Raw genomic sequence first — 18821 nt, forward strand, 5'->3', positions numbered from 1 at the left:
TTTGTGGTGATTAAGATTTTGCCTTTTACTTTAGGTTTTTTTGTTCCAGCTGGGGGTTCACAAATCCCTAGGGGTTGATAATAGTATTGCAGGAAGTTGATTAGATGGTGATAGAAATGTCTTAATTTAAAAAATTAATATATACAAAATATTTTGTATATAAATAAAATATATATAAAAATGGCCACTTGTATAATTTGAATAAAAAAAAATCCAAATAGTAACATTTGTAGACATGTATTTCTAAAATTCATTATATTTATTGATAGATAAGAATAACTAAAAATATTAGGGCGTACAAGTAAATAATTAAGGTCTTAAGGTAAAAAGGCTTGACACCTCTGCTTTAGGGCTTTATTTTTTTGTCTTTGGCCATGGCCAGGGTAATGCTTTTGCCAACATTTAGGTATGCATTTTGGCTTCATGACTATTCAAATATTTGGTCAAATAATGTATGGTAACATTTAAATGTACTGCTTATTATTATTATTTATTGTAATAATGTTTTATTTCATTTTATTGCCATTTTTATTTGACTAGTATCATTAAGGGTTTTCTCAACTTGAGTTTTTTTTTTTGCAACTTATTGCTAGATGTTCTTAAGGTAACATCTGCATAAATTCATTTTGTTGTCGTCAGTTCTCTCTTAAATTTACATATTAACTGAATGTCTGTAAAGCGATCAATAGCCTGATGTTTTGTGTGTTTGACATGAGCAAGATGAATGACAGGATGCAAACGATTCACCTGCCGTTATTTTGGTAGGTACATTTTAGCAGTACAGTATAATAGAGGAAAGGTCAATGATCAGTGATACCAAGTTCATATTTAGATCTTTGACAAGCATTGGTTACTGTGCAATCTGAGCTTCAACCTAGAAAAGATTTCAGAATGCAAGTAGGACACGCGTCTTAAATGTATGTTGACGTGCAGTGTAAATAATGTTATATTTGTTGACTGGCACAGAATGTTGTGCACATATCTAAAATGCAAGAATTTTGAGTTTTAACATTTTATTAAAATCAGTTTCTGGTTCTAACCAATCTTAAAGTTATAGTTAACCCCAACATGAAAAAGCTATCATCATTTACCCTCATGTTGTTTTTTTATCGAGCACAAAGGGATTTTATTTTTTTTACCAAATATAAAGAAAGGGAAGAATTAGAGCTATCATATTTAAGAAAATGTAATTTAAGTAGTTCAAATGACCCTAAAAAGTAATCCAAATGAGTCTATATTTTTAAGCCATACAATAACTGTCTCTAAGGAACAGCCACAATTTAAATGAACAAAGTAATGGTTCAGAAAAACCAGTCTGAAATTAATACTTTTATTCACCAAGAATGCATTCAATTGATTAGAAGTGATAGTAAAGTTATTAATAATGTTATCAAATATTTCTATTTTAAATAAATGCTTTTCTTTTGAACTTTATATTTTTTAAAGAATCCTGAAAAAAATGTCACAGTTTCCACAAAAATATTATGCACCACAACATAGACTAATACACAAATAAAGACTTCGGAAGGATCATGTGAGATGGAAGATGGAAATAACGACTGCTGAAAATCCAGCTTTGCCATCATAAGTTTAAATTACATTCTGAAATATATTTAAATACAAAACATTTGAAATTATAATAATATTTCACAATATCACTGTTTTCCGGTTAGAGAGAATTTTGGATAGTTTGCAAATGCAAAATGTTTCCAAAGCATGAGATTTCGCTCCCAGAAAAAATTTCCACATCAGTTTAGTCACAGGATCAGGTAACAGCTTGATGATTGTAAGAAAATGAAAACTTTGGTTGAAATCTTCTCAGCTTCACTATGTGTCCGGAACACATTAAAAACCAATACACGAAAGGTTCTCCCCCGCTGTGAGTGAATTCGTGCCAGGACTGTTGTCCCCTGTAGGCCTGGCCTGAGACCAGAGGTCATTGGCCTTCCCAGTGTCCCCCGGACCTTGCCATCATCAATCATAACCTGTCAAATGCGAATCGTTTGTCGCAAGCCCCTGTGTGTACTGAGATGGCCGTATCTTTTTTCACATCAAAATGGCTGCCTCTGTTTCACAGCTCAACACAAACAGTCCTGTGTTTAACTCCGCTCATGGAAGAATGTAGATGATATTCCCTGCTCCCCCAGAGAGCTTTATATAGAGAGAAGTATTTATGACCAGCTGTTTAAGACCTGTAAATGAAACGTGTACTCCAAATTATACCTCTGTCAAAATGGAGAAATCATGTGATTCCAGAAGTTTTCAGAAACAGACTGTTGTTGTATGGTGCGGCTATGAAAACCCTCTTTGTTTGACACTAGCTCTACTATGGTTGTCTCATTATATGAAGAGAAATGAGATTTAAACAACTGATGTAAATCTCTTAATTGTATCCTTTTCTTTTAAGTTGCCTTGATGGCTTCTAAAGAATAAATACATCCATCGTGGAAGAGACTTGGAGTGATGGGCTCATTTACGACCCCTGATCTTTAAGCAATAGGAACAATACAAGTGTTATTGCCCATTGTAAACTGATAAATTCCCACTTTGATTCATGATTCCCACAGGGAGGCAACAATAAATTGATCACATCTTAGGGCAGCATCAGCACTTTCTTTTGAATAAATCAATAGTTGACGCTTTCATAATTACCTGAAATACCAATGAAGAGAATGAAAGGCCATCAGCAGCTTTGAAGAACAAGTCTTTTAGGGCGTTTTCACACTGGGCACGTTTGCTGCGGTCCGAGGCCAATTGTTCCCGGCGCCCCCCGCAGTGTTGGTCTGGTTTTACACTTGACTCAACTTGATTCCATTGAACCCTGGTGCATTTGCGTTCATCTTACGTTATTACAAACATGCACGCCGCATAATAGAAAACAGAACATGGTCAATATATTTTGTTTGTTATTAATTTGGTGCTATTATACGCAGCAGAGTAAATGACACTTGGGTTTACTGTACATGTGTTGCAAACTGAATCTTTTGCGGATTGCCATTCATTTGCTGCCTTGATTGCACTCACTATATGTGAATACACTGCAGGCTCACTCTCGCTCGTATCCAAGGTAAATCATCAACACCATCATCCCTTATACAGTACTATGTTTTATTGAACAAAGTACATCGTCATTGGCTAAAACGCATGCGCAGGTTACTTGTGCAAACCCGAGTCCATGTTGCTTTCACATTCACGCCAATCGTGGCACAGTTCAAGAGCAACTGAACACAGACCACCTCCTTCAGGTAGCCTTTGGTTCGGTACCCCGGTGTGCACACGGGTCCGCATGACAGCTTTCACTTTTTCATTTCAAACTGAACTGCCTGTGTGAAAGCAGCCTTAGTTTCACTCGTATTTTCAGTTCTAATTTCCCTGGAAGGAAGTCAGGGTGATAACACTCAAAGCACAACCCTGAAGTGTGTGGAAATGCCATTCTGCTGAGATAATCTAGAATGAAAATATAGATTTTGATTCTTACTATTAACTACAGTGGGCCACATTATGAAGTGTTTCTTTTCAGTTTGTCTATGTAAACTTGTACAAAACATTTGTTTACAGTGTATCGAACCTCATTATTAATGCACAATACAAAGGGTGAAAAAAATGAAATGTATGGCTAGCCATAATCATCTACTTTGTTAATTAATAATGTAGATTTATTTATTGCACCTTCTTGTAATCAGCTTGATAGCAATGCCTAGAACACAAGGGAGGCATTTTTATATATATAAAAAAAAAGAATTTACACTTATACTCCATTTTTAACCTAGGTTGAATATTTTTATATATATTTATATATATATATATGTAATAATATGGAATGAATATCGGCCCTCAGGCCCGTTGACGGTGACGTGACGTGAAGTGTGGTAACCCATACTCGTAATTTGTCCTCTGCATTTAACCCATCCAAGTTAGTGCACACACTTTAGTAGCAGTGAGAAGTGAACACACACACACACTACAAACCGTGAAGTGTTTCTTAAATGTTACTTTGGATAAAAGCATTTGCCAAATGAATAAATGTAATGTAAAGCTAACTACTGTTCATGACAAATACATCATAGAGGACTTACTCAAGCTTGTTGGTCAGTGCAATTTGCCTGTTTTATACACATGGATAAAGATTTTTTCCTAGCGTTATGTTTACAAATTAGCTCTTCATTTCATGCTTCGGAAGAGCAAGCAATTGCAGACACATTGTCCTTCCATTATCTGGCTGAAGTGAATGATGAAAACCCAGACTGCTGATGAAGGCAGCCACACAGATGATTGGGCCCAACACCGGCTTATTCTCTTCAGCACATTTTCAATTAAACCTTTTTAGCTAGTGAGCAATTAACAGTAGGCAGCTATGTGAGCTCGGCAAAACGTGTTTCTCTGCACTCCATAATCACTCATTGTCATAATGATGCATGAGCAGATCAAATTGTTAGGGATGACAAAAGCTTGTACTGGCCTTTATTCACTGCATCTTATTCAGGAGACCAGAGGAGATGAATACATCACCTCGGAAATCGAGCGCTCGTAAATCTTGTTTTAAAGAAGCTTATCCAGGTTTAGATTCAGACCAAAGGTGGCTTTTGTATAGTCAGTTTTTATTTATTGCTCCAGCCTCATTTCGTTTGGCCTTTTGTGCATGGGAATAAATACTTATTTGTGCATTATTTGCACAATATTTGCCTTTAATTACCCTACAAGTTCAATTAAAGCATCAAAATATAAGGAGTATGTTAAATTGGGATGAAGAACACACTAAACTTGGTTGAGATTTTTAACAGGCAAACTACAGCTTATCATGAAATCTGTGTTTTATTCTAGTATGCAAAAAATGTATAGAATAAAAATGGGTCATACTTTAGTACAATTCTCACTATTAACTACGACATTTGCCTCAAATTCCTAATTACTGTTTATTAATAGTTAGTAAGCTATTTGTTAAGTTTAAGTATTGGTAGGATAATGGGATAAAGAATATGGTCATGCAGAATAATCCATTAATATGTGCTTTATAAGTACTAATAAACAGCCAATATCCTAGTCATATGCAAGCTAATAAGCAACTAGTTAATAGTGAGAATAGTGAAAACTAAAGTCCTCGATTGCAATTTACCCGTGTCGAGTAACCGAAAATACAAAATACCAGAAGTGGCGCATTCCACAGACAAGAATCCATGAACCGCATTATTACACCGTTTTCTTAGGCTACGCAATCTATTTACAATCATAACATAGCATAGTGCTATCATGAAATCACAAAGGCTGCGAATCAGTTAAAAACACATATACAATGTTTTTTTCCCCACAGAGAAGCACAAACCTTTAACTATTTACATGTGTGCAGATTGTGTTAAAAGTACCTCAGCTCCGTTCACAGTAAACGCAGCTCCACACATACTCAGTCTCTGCATGTGCTGGAACGTAAAACCTCTGGCGCGTGTTTCATAGTTGCACTGTCACCATTTATATGCGTGTCAGCGTCTCGGGTTTATTAAACTCCATCTCTGCGTGCGGTGAGTTTGTCTGCTTATAATGTTCATCTCCACCTAGTGTGAGTCGATTCACAAGATTTGTAGCGCACCTCATTTGTAAATCTACGCCAACACAGGAGAATATATAAATATCTTTCTGAAATATTATGAAATATTTAAAATATATTGTTGTTCATCGCGATTTCAAAATAAAATGTAACCCTTGCACTGAGTTTGCATGTTTTGACGTCCACATGTTCTTGTTCAAGAAATTTACTGCAGCTGTTGCATTTCTATAGTACAGAAGTGACCAAATATTAAAGATTAAGTTGACATTTGAGTTAAATTTTGTTTGGCCAATACTAAACAAGGATTTGATCATGCCTTAGTGAAACTAAGTCGTTGGCGCTCTCTGTGGACATTTGTTCTTACGTAATGTACATAAGTTATGTTTATATTAGTTTATATCATTTATTTTACATGGTGTATTTTAACTGCGTCGTTCATTAAAACCCATATGATTACTTTGGTACTTTATTTGAACAAATAATTATTGCTTGTTATTATATATTTAGGTAACACTTTACAATAAGGTTCGTTAGTTAACATTAGTTAATGTATTAACCAACATGAACTAACAATGAACAATACATTTGTAACTACCTATTTATTCATCTTTTTTAATGTTAGTTTCATTTTTTGTTCATGTTAGTTCACAGTACATTAATGTTAACAAATACAACCTTTGATTTTAATAATGTATTAGTAAATGTTGAAATTAATATTAAAGGGTTAGTTCACCATACATGAAAATTCTGTCAGTATTTACTCACGAATTAAGATATTTTTGATGAAATCTGAGAGCTGGATCACGCCTCCATAGGCTTCTAAGGGATTGAAACTTGCCAGCCCCGAAAAGTTATTAAAGATATCGTTAAAATAGTCCAAGTGACTACAGTGGCTCAATCTTAAGTTTATCAATCATAATTCGTGTTCCGAAGATGAACGAAGGTCTTACAAGGTTGGAACAACATGAGGGTGAGTAAATACTGACAGAATTTTAATTTTTCGGTGAACTATCCCTTTAACTAAGATTAATAAATGCTGTAGAAATATGGTTCATTCTTAGTATACTAAGGTAGTTAACTAATGTTAACTAATGAACCATATTTTAAAGTGTTACCTATTTGTATTTTTAAGTAATTTTAAAGGCTGTTGTTCACTTGGATCTATTTATATTACGACAAATTTTTAATCCGATTACTCGATTAATCGATGGAATAATCAGTAGAATACCTGATTACTAAAATGATCGATAGCTACAGCCCTATATATATATATATATATATATATATATATATATATATATATATATATATATACTAGAGATGCACTGAGTTATCGGCCAATAATCGGTATCGGCCAATAAAAGCAATTATTTTCACTATCAGCCATTAAAAACAGCTGATGATCAGGGCCGATAATATCCTGTCAATCAAAAGGGGGTGGAAAAACGTGTCAGACTGCAACTCATACTGTGTGTGAAGAAAATGTATGTTGCATTGAATTTAGGGCAAGTTAACAAGATAATAATGCATTAACAGTTAAAAAACTAAAAGTAGGCTCTATTTGACCCGTAGTTCAAGCCAGGGTTGCCAGGTCCCCAATGTTTCCCTTGACCAAACATTATTTGTAGTGCGTCTCCAATCGAATAATCACAAAGAGCTTTGTGCTTTGTTACTTGTGATAAGAAACAAAGTCTCGGCTTTCGAAGTTTGTCCATTTTATCACGAAATTCAATCAATAAATGGCGTTTTGACCCTCAATGTGATGTATAAATGTGACGTAACGGATCGCTGTAGCCGCCTCAGTTCAAGCGGCAGCGCGAGTCATCTCTTCCACTTTAAAACAAGTTATAGAATGAAAAAACATGTTTGAACATCAAAAGATACGTTGATACAGTACAACTTAACAAAACTAAACATGCCTGATGTAATCGCTCAATCAGGGTTTCAACTGCGGAAAGACGCAAATAAAACAGCTTGTGAACAATTAGTAATGTAACATTGTGTTTACCTCAGGAAAGTTATCCAGTGTTCACAGTTTGTTAGTTAGCCATCAAAGACACTAGAGAGGAGCTTATTTACTGTTATTTATATATGTATGTTTGAATAAATTTGCCATGAAGACAAGTGTTTATGTAAACCTTGTGTGAAACTGAGTTGTATACAAACATTTCAGGTTTTGAGTGTAATTAATATTTCTGAAAATATAAACCAGTCGAATATAATAGCTCTGTTTTAATTATGGATTATAATAGTATAGTATAGTAACTAATATTATAGTAATGTACCAAATGAGAAGGTTCCCTGTCGAGTTAAGTCAAGTAAAATAAACTTCATTTATATAGCGCTTTTAACAATACAGATTGTTTCAAAGCAGCTTTACAGTGATAATAGGAAATTAATGGAACAGAGATTGTTTTGGTTTTACAGCAGCTCTAAAAAAAATTGTTCAGCTAAAGTATGTTTTTTGATTGATTCACTTCCGTTGTAAAAATCATTAATTATTAATTTAGGGGGCCGCTTACACTTTTTTTAACTAAAAACAGAAAAATGTGTAATGCGTTTTGGCCGTTCATTTGCATGTCGACGGTGTTTGGTGACTCGATAACGCAAACTGCCACTGTTTACAGCATTAGTTTGGAGAGATCAGAACTGAGATACTGAGAACTATCAGTATCAGCAGATATCATTCTGAATATTCGGGTATCAGTGAAGAAATTTTGTATCGGTGCATCTATAATATATATCAGTTGTTAATACAGGTATTTCACTCGTTCTCCCTTGTTTTTGATTACAGCCATCATTATCCTGGGTATTACGCAAGCTTTTTGCATGTCTACCTAAATTCATTCCAAAGCCAAGATTCCTTCGTCTACTTCGATTCAAGTTTAGAATTTTTCAAAGGATTTCATTTGGATTAAGGAATGCCTTCGCTGCCCACCATCATTGTGTGTGTGGGGGGTGTTTGTGATTGTTATTGTGTTAGAAATCACTTGTTCAATCTCTAAACAGATCCTCCATACTCGTCTTGTAGTGTGAGATGAAACTTGAGGTTCCTTACAATTGCACATCTCATCCCAGACTTTGGAAGTTAATTTAAATGAGGGATTTTAAAATAGCTCACTAGTCTTCTTTGACTGGCCCAGTCCTCTACATTCTGCATTTTACCTGTCTCACAGTGCTTTGCAATAATTCTGCTGGCATTCAAACCCAGCAAACGAGCAATAGCCTAATTGACCATATTCAGCCATTTTGATACTATCCTTATTGGTTGCAGAGGACAGCTCCTTCCTCTTGGCCATTTTCACTAAAACCCACAAAATAATGTCCAAAGATATAGTGAAAGCCAGCCACAGTGAGTGATTGAATTATAGGTTGGGAATAATGAGTACAAACTTTGAATCTAAAAAAAAATTCTGCACAATTCTGCATGTTTCATTGTGTTATCATAAATTAAACAATTGAAAGCAGAGAGCGTAGATTAGTTTTACACTCTTAGCACAACTATGCAATAAGCTTAAAAAGCTTAAATACATTTTAATATGTTTGAATAAAGGCAAAAGACAAAATGTCACTTGCAACAGATAAAGGGATATAGTGGATATAGATAAAGTGTTCTGTACCAAGAATAATATTATTTCAATTAATTATTATTTTATGTCATATTCTATTAATATGAATACATTTCTGTGTGATTTTAAAGACGTTTTCTTTATTTTTTTCTGTACAATAAAAAATTTTGGTATTGTGTTGGATCATTACTAGAAGGACTACTGCTCTAAACAAATTATTTTTTTTTTTATTTTTTTAAATCAAGACCCTTGATACTTACTTTTACTTCAGTGACTTGTGTGGTGAGTTTGAGGAGAAGTTAGAAACATCAATCGATTGTTTTAGACATTTGTGCTACTTTAGATCTAATGCCAGCATTGTCTCAGAGAGAAGGCAGATAAATCTTTAGTTTTAATAGTGTCTCTTAGTTCACATGCCAGAGAGGCAAAATGAAGCCGTAATTACAAGTCTTAATTGATGTGTTTTTACCTTGATAGACCGTAGCTCTGCTCTCCTTGCTCTTTTCAGACTGTGGCTTGGCTTGCTGTTGTTTGCTCTATATTTCTCTGCGTATTGATTGCTATTATGGGAAATCCAATGGGCACAATAGAACTCTATCAGCAAAATACAGGTTAATTATCTTGAGGTCAGGCGGTCTCAGATGCACACAAAGGGCTTATCCTCTTCACACATTACAACCTAACATTAAATCGTGAGCACAAATTATCACCAAGGTTTTTTTTTTTCATTCAGCAAATGAACTGGCAATTGGAAGGAGAGCAGTGTTTAAGCATCGACATCTGAGAGTTTAGATGTTTGGCAACTTTTTTTTCTTTTTTTTAAAAGCCATTTGCTCTTTATTGTCAAAATTATTATCTCCAGCTACTATTCCGGGCTTTATGGTACTTATTAGATCATGGCATATGATTTTTTAGTTGATTATACAGTGTGAAATCCTTTTTACTAATAGAGATTTTACTCTTATTATAAACACACTCGTTCTACAAATAAGAAGCCATGGAAGCCAGAATCTTTCTTTTCACTGGTGGTGAAACAGTGCAGACCTTTGACTGAAGGCAAAAAGTGATATTTTTGCTAAGTGGAGTGGGAAGCTGTCGGACGTTTTACTTATGCCTGACTGATTGGCCTTATAAGCGGCCGAGAGGCTCGTCAATGAGCTTGAGTTAATGGCATTGATTGTGGATATTGTGCTTTTTTCCCCGGCTCCTGCAGGGACTCCGGTGAATCGGATTCCTATCATGGCCAAGCAGGTGTTGGATCTCTACACTCTCTACAAGCTTGTCACCGAAAAAGGCGGCTTAGTGGAAGTCATCAATAAGAAAATATGGCGCGAGATTACCAAAGGCCTGAACCTCCCTACCTCCATCACCAGCGCAGCTTTCACCCTCCGAACACAGTGAGTGAGATAACTTAAGACGAGAACAACTTGTTGATAACTGCCAGTTGATTGTTGTCTATCTTGTCCAATTTAATTATCTGCTTTTAAAATAGTGAAGTGAAGACAGTGTATTTTACAGTGTTTGGTAAAAGTAAGAAAGAGGTTTTACAAAGATAGGCTACATTTGTTCAGCAAAATTGAGATCCATCAAGCTAACAATAATGCTGTGTAAGCATTGCACTTTCTTGAATCAGCACAATGTGAGTTTAATAAAGACCAGGGCTCGCTAGTTAACTTCAAATGCGGCATTCATGGTGGAAGAATCGAAAAACACAAAACAGCACGGTGGCCAAAGACATTCTCCATGTTTAAAAAATATGTCAGACTCCAAAGTCAAGAATGCATCCTGTGTGAACAACCCACAACCCTGTATGAAGAAGACACTTTGACACACTTGATTGCAAAATGGATTGCCGTAGACAATATATTGACTTCTAAAGCTGCTTTTTGTTTATCCAATGGTTTCCTCATCTAACACAATATATAACACAAATGTATTTGAATTGTATTCATTTTGGGGAGTTTCTTGATAAATTGATACACACTACCATTCAAAAACGTAAGATTTATTAATGCTTCTGAAAGAAGTATCTTATGTTCACTAAGCCTGTATTTATTTGAATATAGTAAAAACAGTAATACCGTAAAATATTATTACAATTTAAAATAACCGTTTTCTCTGTTAAAATATATTTAAAATGTCATTTGTTCCTGTGGTGGCAAAGCTGAAATTTCAGCATCATTCTTCAGTGTCACGTGATCCTTTAGGAATCATATCTAATATGCTGATTTTGTGTTTAATTTAATTTTTTCGTATAAATGTTGAAAACAGTTATGCTGCCTGATATTTTTGTGGAAAAACGTAACACTTTTTTTCAGATTTAAAAAATAAAGAAAAAAGAGCAGCATTTATTTGAAATAGAATCTGTGGAACAGAGTCTTTACTGTTGTTTTTGATCATGTTAATGTATCCTTGTTAAATTAAAGTATTAATTTATTCTTGAAAATATCTTACTGACCCCAAACTTTTGAATAGTAGTCTATACGAGTATTGTATTTAATTAGATAAAAATCTTTAGACTCCAATAGAGTTTAAGTTTACATTTGAATTAATTTTACTTTTGACTCAATGTAAACTTTAATGAAACATCATGTTGTTGTTGTATGCGTTAGAGATGCACGGTTGGCGGTTATAGCCGCGACGATCGGGCGGATGACGTGACGAAAAAAAATATTTTAATTAAATTCGGGCGGGTGGCGGGCGGTTTCTAGTCTCGCGGCTGTCATCAGCATCGCCTTGTATCAGCGGATGGCGGGCTGGTGCGGTTTTGAAAATTGGTTAAAAACATTGGTGCGGATGGATGGCGGACTGATGATGAGTTATGTGATCCGGTTGCGGATGAAATAATAGCCCATCCGCGCATCTCTAGTATGCGTGTAGGAAATATAGTACTAGTTATGTTTCTACTTTCTATGTAAATCCTTGACCTGCTTGAGGAACACATGAACTTGTTTGTGCATGCCCACTCTCAGCACTGTCATTTAACACAAATACATTACTCTCAATTACAATTAGATCATGTAAATAGAGAAATGCAAGAAATCTTGATTTCACAGCACTGTTGAGAGCAAGAATGTGCACTCACTACATTATGGTGTAGTGTTCCCCCCTAATTTATTAAAAAAAATGTAAATGACAGTAAATATATTCATTAAATATATAATAGGGTGACTATTAAAACAATAGATATACTGTTCGAAATGAAGACAAAAGTTTTCTGTTTCTATCAGCTGTTAGTGGAACATAAAGTTAATGTGATGAACTACACCTTTAGTTACTTTGCTATTACACCTGTGCTTAGCAGTGGGAACTTATTTTATCAGGGGGATGCTGGGGGCTTGATGTTGCGGGGTAGTGGGGTAGATTTTGTGGGGGATTTTAAACAAAATCCTAATATTAAACAGTCCAAATAACACTTAATGTACAAAACAAATACAACCCCAAATCAGAAAAAGTTGGGACATTTTGTAAAATGCATTAAAATCAAGAATCTGTGATTTAATTCTATTTAAACTTTTTTTAACTGACAAAAGTACAAAGAAATGTTTTACAATGTTTTCACTGACCAACATAATTGTATTTTGTAAATATGAACACATTTTGATTTTGATGGCTGCAACACACCCCAAAAAAGTTGGGACAGAGGCATGTTTACCACTATTTCACTTCACCTTTCCTTTTTAATTACACTTTTTAATCATTTGGGAGTTAAGGATACTAATTGTTGGAGTTTTGCTAGTGGAATATTTGCCCAATCTTGTCTGATACAAGACAGCCGCTCAACAGTCTGTGGTCATCATTGCCTGATTCTCCTTTTCATGATGGGTCATACATTTTCTATAAGAGACATATCTGGACTGCAGTAAACAGGCGGGCACATCCCTTCTATGGTGGAGAGTGTCTAGAAACCACTCAGTTTTAGCATGTGCAGAATGAGGCCTGGCGTTGTCTTGATTCCCAGGAAAGATGTCATCTTGATGGCAGTTTATGTCTCTGTACAATCCAAATATGTGCCTCCATGTCAATGGTACCTTCACAATAATGCAAGTTACCCATACTGTTTGCAATGATGCACCTCAATACCGGGACAGATGTTTGCTTTTGCACCTGTCGCTGGTGAAAGTCTGGTTGGTCCCTTTCGTCTTTGGGACTGAGAACTCGATGTCCAGTTCCCAAAAACAAGCTAAAACATGGACTCATCTGACCACAGCAGACATTCCCACTGTCTTCTATACCATCTGAGATGAGCTAAGGCCCAGAGAACTTGCCGGCATCTCCACATAGAACTGATGGAAAGCTTTCTCCTTACGTAACAGAGATTCAAGTTGCATTTCTTGATGCAGCGTCAGACTGTGTTCAGTGAAAACGGTTTTCCAAATTACTTCTGAGCACATGTGGCTGTATTTAACGGATTAGCATGATGGTATCTTGTGCAATGCCATCTGAGGGCTCAAAGGTCACGCACATTCAACAGAGGTCTCCTGCCTTACCCAACACAGACTGAGATTTCTCTGGATTCCCTGAATCTTGTGACAATATTATGTATGGAAGATGATAAAAGACATAAATTATTTCCAATCTTGCATTGAGAAATGTGATTGTTTTAATTGTTTGACAATTCTCATGATATTTGGCACAAAGTGATGAGCCATGACCCATCTTTGCTTAAAAAGACTGAGAAGCACTTAACAAAGCACAGATTCTTGATTTTAATGCATTTTACAAAATGTCCCAACTTTTTCTGATTTGGGGTTGTAAATGAGGACAGAGTTATATGAGATTGCTTAGGAACTCATGATTAAATAAATGTTTAAAACACTGTATATTTCACTACTCGGTGGCAGCACAAAAACCTGCATCTTACCTTTTGATACTCAAATGTTGTTTGGTGCTTAGGAGTAATGCAGATGAATTATTTAATCAAGACCTCTATATTACGTTTTTCAATGATATCTTGGTGAACATGCATAAGTGTAAGATGAGTTCGATTCTGTAACCATAACTTGCCGATACCGATTTTTGCCGATTCCGAATTTCTTTCAAAAAATATAATTGACAGTATACAAACTAAAATCTACTTTTTGTCAATGCAAAATTTTATTTTCATAAAAAAACAATTAAAAAGACAGTAATAAAAAAGAACAAATAAAAACAAATTTCAATCAACAGCACATATAAATGCAATAGAGTAAAAAGAGATATGAAATAAACACTGCTTTAAGTTTTTAAAGTGGGTATACAGTATATTCAGGTAAGAAATACTTGTTACGCCCCCTCATATAGTCTAGGGTTTCAGGGGTTTAACATTTCCAATTTACATTAAAGAGAAACATATATAGCTATGTGCTGTACAAAGAACCACCAATCCAAGTATCTGCGCAAAAAGCCAATACCTTTATTCAGTACCAACAAGGTTAAAGGCAAATATTAAGCAAGACAAACACGTAAAGAATATAAAGAATATATACAGTTAGTGGATATATACAGTATTCCTGTAAGATAGTCAATACCACAAGAATGAATAGGTGGCGTTGGGCGGCGCCAAAGAAAAGAAAGTAACAAAACCAAAAGAAGTCTAGCTTTTAGAAATAACCTCAAACCCTAACTAAGCAAATAAAGAAATAAAACAAACATCTTCAGTGTCCATGACGCCCTAACTTATCTTCACTAACTGCTCAGAGAACCAAAAGTACACGGAGTGGCATTCGCCCCTAACTTAAGGTACTAGACACAGCTCGAAACCCCTACGTGTTGCAGTGTATATCACGTGACATTCTTACCTGTCCGCCTATTTCAGATCTGGTAAGATACAGTGAGAACACTGTAAACAAACTCATGTTACAAAAAAACAAAAGAAAACGACCAAAAGCAGAATTTACACATACACTCGAATCAAGCAACACAAAAGGAATGACAGCAATAACAGCAGAATAATTAATGGGAGAAAAAAAACACACGCAACACAGGGACGTAACATACTTCAGACGTTAAAGTAATCAAATGTAACATAACACTGGTTGGTTTTCATTGTAAAAATTAAATGCAGATCAATGCTTACAATTAGTTACACAAGATATTCAGTCAAGAGCAGAGAGTGATTTTCTTTGTCTTTTGTTCTTTTATTAACATGACAGACAGCAGCAGGAATATTAGGCTGCTGTCGCTTAAAGAGTTTGTGCACGGATCCAATACACTGTTACACAACATGCGTTATCTTTCTCAACTAATTATGTTTCAAAACTGACTGTTTAACTAAATACTTGCCAATTTTTTTTTTACATAATTCTCTGTGTATTTGACCTTTTAAGCGCAGTAAGCCACTCATTTTGGTACTTGTGACTAACAAACTGCTTGAGACTGAGATTCTTGTATATGTCAGTGGTGCGCGCTCTTTGGTGTGAGCGCGAAACCTGCGGGAATTTGTACAAGCACTATTTAATCGGAGCAAGTGAGTGAGAGGAGATGTGTGTGTGTGTGTCACTTTGTCATCGGAGAGAAGAGAGCGAGAATGCGCAGCTGACACTATTGCCTTTGCCGCTGGCAACAAAATGGATCGGCTCAGAATCGCTAAGACGTGAGACTGACCGGCCAGTTACCGGTCCAGGCCAATCATGCGGAAAAACGGCCATTACGGTCCCTGGCCGGTCGATCGGTGCATTTAATACAATGACGTTCATATCTTTTCCAATGTGACTATAGCATTCAAACACTTTTTATTAGAGGTGGGATTCTTTAGGCATCTAAATTCCCAAATTATTATTGATATACATTTTTTTCTTTATTATTAGTTTACCGACTTCTTAAATGTATTTGTCCACGATTACCCTTGTAATTCAACCTTTTCGACACAAAGACACAGTCACATAGTGCGATCGTGCATCTGCGGTTAAATTCTCTGAATCGATTAAGAGAAAATCGCAGTGCATCGGAGAATACATTTTTTGTTTCTCCCACCCCTACTGTTTAATAGCTGTAGTGTCATTGTGATTAGGTTGTACATCACAGAACGCGTTTCATGTTCTGTCTTTTGTTCTCTACAGGTATATGAAGTACCTCTATCCTTATGAATGTGAAAAGCGGGGACTGAGCTCTCCCGGGGAGCTTCAGGCAGCTATCGACAGCAATCGCCGTGAAGGGCGGAGACAGAGTTATGGCTCCACCCTCTTCAACTACTCTCCTGTGGGCACCCCTACAATGCTGTCTTCCCCCAAACTCCAGATGCCCCACATCAGCATGCCCAACGGCGGGCACATGACTCAGACCTCTGTTATCAAGAATGGTATGTGTTTGTGTTTGTGCTTGTATTTCCGTATTGCACAACATACTTCTGTACCTACTTAAACGTTTTTTTTTTCCGTTAAAATACTTTAATATTAAGATTCAATTTTATGTATTTTTAACAATACAGCTGAACATACATTATTTTCCTCCTTTGCACAATAATTCTTTGCTGTGTCAATAAAATAATATAGACCAAGGAAAACTAAATAAAATAATAACAGTAATTAATAAAAATTAGAATTAAATGATGTATAATTAACCATTATAAACCAACTAAAAGTAATAGTATTATATTAATTGTTGATTTTTGAAAAGAAAGAGAAAGAAAAATATTCCTCATCAGGAAATTGAATGTTATTGCAGACCATCTAAATTACAACCTAGATCCTCCATAGGAGAAGTCATCTCTCTTACACAATAACAGTGCCACTTCTTGCGCTTCCACGCTGTGGCCTGAATAGTCATCAGAGCAGACAGGAAACAGCTTGCAGGACTTCCTCTTGCCCACTCTGCCAGTTTCCGCATCACACCAGCAGGAGCAATGAAACACAAAGAGACATGATTCAGTAATGTGCCCATATGGAAAAGGACAAGTCACGCAAATCTTTAAGGATCAAAGACCCTTACAAATCTGACAGTATTTATAGTTTTTACAAAGCAGCTTTAAATAGATCTCAGTGCTTACTGCATGACTTGAGTCATACTCATACTTCCCTGTCGGGATGTTATTTCTAAATCTTAATGTGTAGAATAAAAAGCTCTATTCAGTTTGAGCAACTTCCTTTCCATTTGCAATACCGTTGTACATAATAAATTATTATAGAATAAGTTTTAAAGTAATGGGTTTATAGTATCAAAATTAATGTCAGATAACCCTATAGACCCTAAAACTAAAATAGGTGTTTTTCACATTTTTAGTTTTTTTGACTGTTAAATTCTAAAACAATGTGCTATCTTCAAAGTGCAAGGTGTCATCTTTTTCAGAAAAAACGATGGCTTTCAATAAATTACAGTTATCAGCCATTATTGTGTGTGGTGAGTTTATAAATAGAATTTGAATAGACAAAAATAAAAAAAGGGAATAAATGTACTGATTTTTATTAAGAAGGAAAAATCACGAACGAAAGAAACTAACACTTTATAGTTGAAAAATGAACTATAATACATATATAAAAGTCTTTTTTGTGACACTTTGTTGCACAGTTTTCATTTAGGATACTATTTTTCATACACGCACACATACATTCATACATGCATATGCACGCACACATACACATGCTAAGATTAATGAAAGAGTAATGGTAATCCGTCTCCCAAGTTTCATCAAAAATCATCCCAATCGCCCCTTCTGCTGTCTACCACTTCCTTCACCTTGTTTTTGTTCGTTTCTTTTATTATTTTATGCAATCTAAAACACTCTAATCTGCCAGGCTTCATATCTCTCTGTTCAAATCCTTCCTTCACGCTCTGCCAGAAAGCTGCTGTCATTTGTGCCGAAAAGTGCATGTTGTCTACTGTCAGGGGCAATTTGAATTGTTTTGATAGTGCAAAAGATTGAAGAGTTAGGGTAAAAATGAATACAGCTTGCTGGTATGTGTCGGCGATGACACAGCCAGTTTAAAAGGGTTAAATAAAATAAAATATAAAAAAATAATAAAATACACTACCATTCAAAATAAAAAAGTTGGGGTCAGTAAGATTCAGGGGTGTAACGATATTCAAACCAAAACGAAAAACCACGATACACCACCCATGGTACGTATGGCGATACTCTCATGGCGCCCCGCCCCCTGCTGCCCCGCCCAGCCCTGGCGCATTATTGAGGTTGCCCTAACTTTACCAAACGCGCCCCGCCCCCTGCTGCCCCGCCCAGCCCTGGCCCATTGTTGAGGTTGACCTCACTTTACCTTATGTCACAAAACAAATTTTTCTTCCTTGACATTTGATTAAATAGTAATTAGGGTGTAAGAGTACATGTATTTGTGAATACATGCGATAAATTGCAAATTTTCGAATACAGCATTTCAGCCTAACCACCATTAACCGCCAATAATCGCAATAAGCTCCATGTTTTGTTACTTTCGATAAGAAACTAAGTGTCGTTTTTCAAATTATGTCCATTTTATCACGAAATTCAAACAAAAAAATGCTGTTTTGACGCTCTTTAATGTAGCGTGACAGATCAATTTATAAGCGCCTCAGTTTAAGCAGCAGTGAACATGATCATCTCTCATCTTCCTAATAAACATGAATGAAAATCTGGAGGTATGTTGAAAGATACAGTACAACATTATTATATCTCGTGTAATCGCTCAATCAATGTTTCAACTGCGGAAAGACATCAGTAAAACAGCGTGCAAACAATATCCAATGTAGCATTACATTTACCTCATGGCAAGTGTCAACAGCTTGTTAGTCAGCTAGAGAAATTA

General features: G+C 35.6%; 1 protein-coding gene across 4 annotated transcripts in view; it reads left to right on the forward strand.

Moving 5' to 3' along the window:
- arid3c (AT rich interactive domain 3C (BRIGHT-like)) overlaps window positions 1–18821 on the forward strand; it is a 103346-nt gene that overhangs the window by 68808 nt on the left and 15717 nt on the right. For all 4 annotated transcript variants that reach the window (XM_077231368.1, XM_077231369.1, XM_077231370.1 and 1 more), the window contains 2 exons: window positions 10322–10505; window positions 16149–16387. In XM_077231368.1, coding sequence (XP_077087483.1) covers window positions 10322–10505; window positions 16149–16387 — 423 coding nt within the window. The remainder of the gene's footprint in view (window positions 1–10321; window positions 10506–16148; window positions 16388–18821) is intronic.

The sequence above is a fragment of the Siphateles boraxobius genome, unplaced genomic scaffold, assembly GCF_051911475.1.
Source record: "Siphateles boraxobius isolate OS27281-9 unplaced genomic scaffold, OSU_SipBor_1 16, whole genome shotgun sequence".
Lineage (NCBI taxonomy): Eukaryota > Metazoa > Chordata > Actinopteri > Cypriniformes > Leuciscidae > Siphateles > Siphateles boraxobius.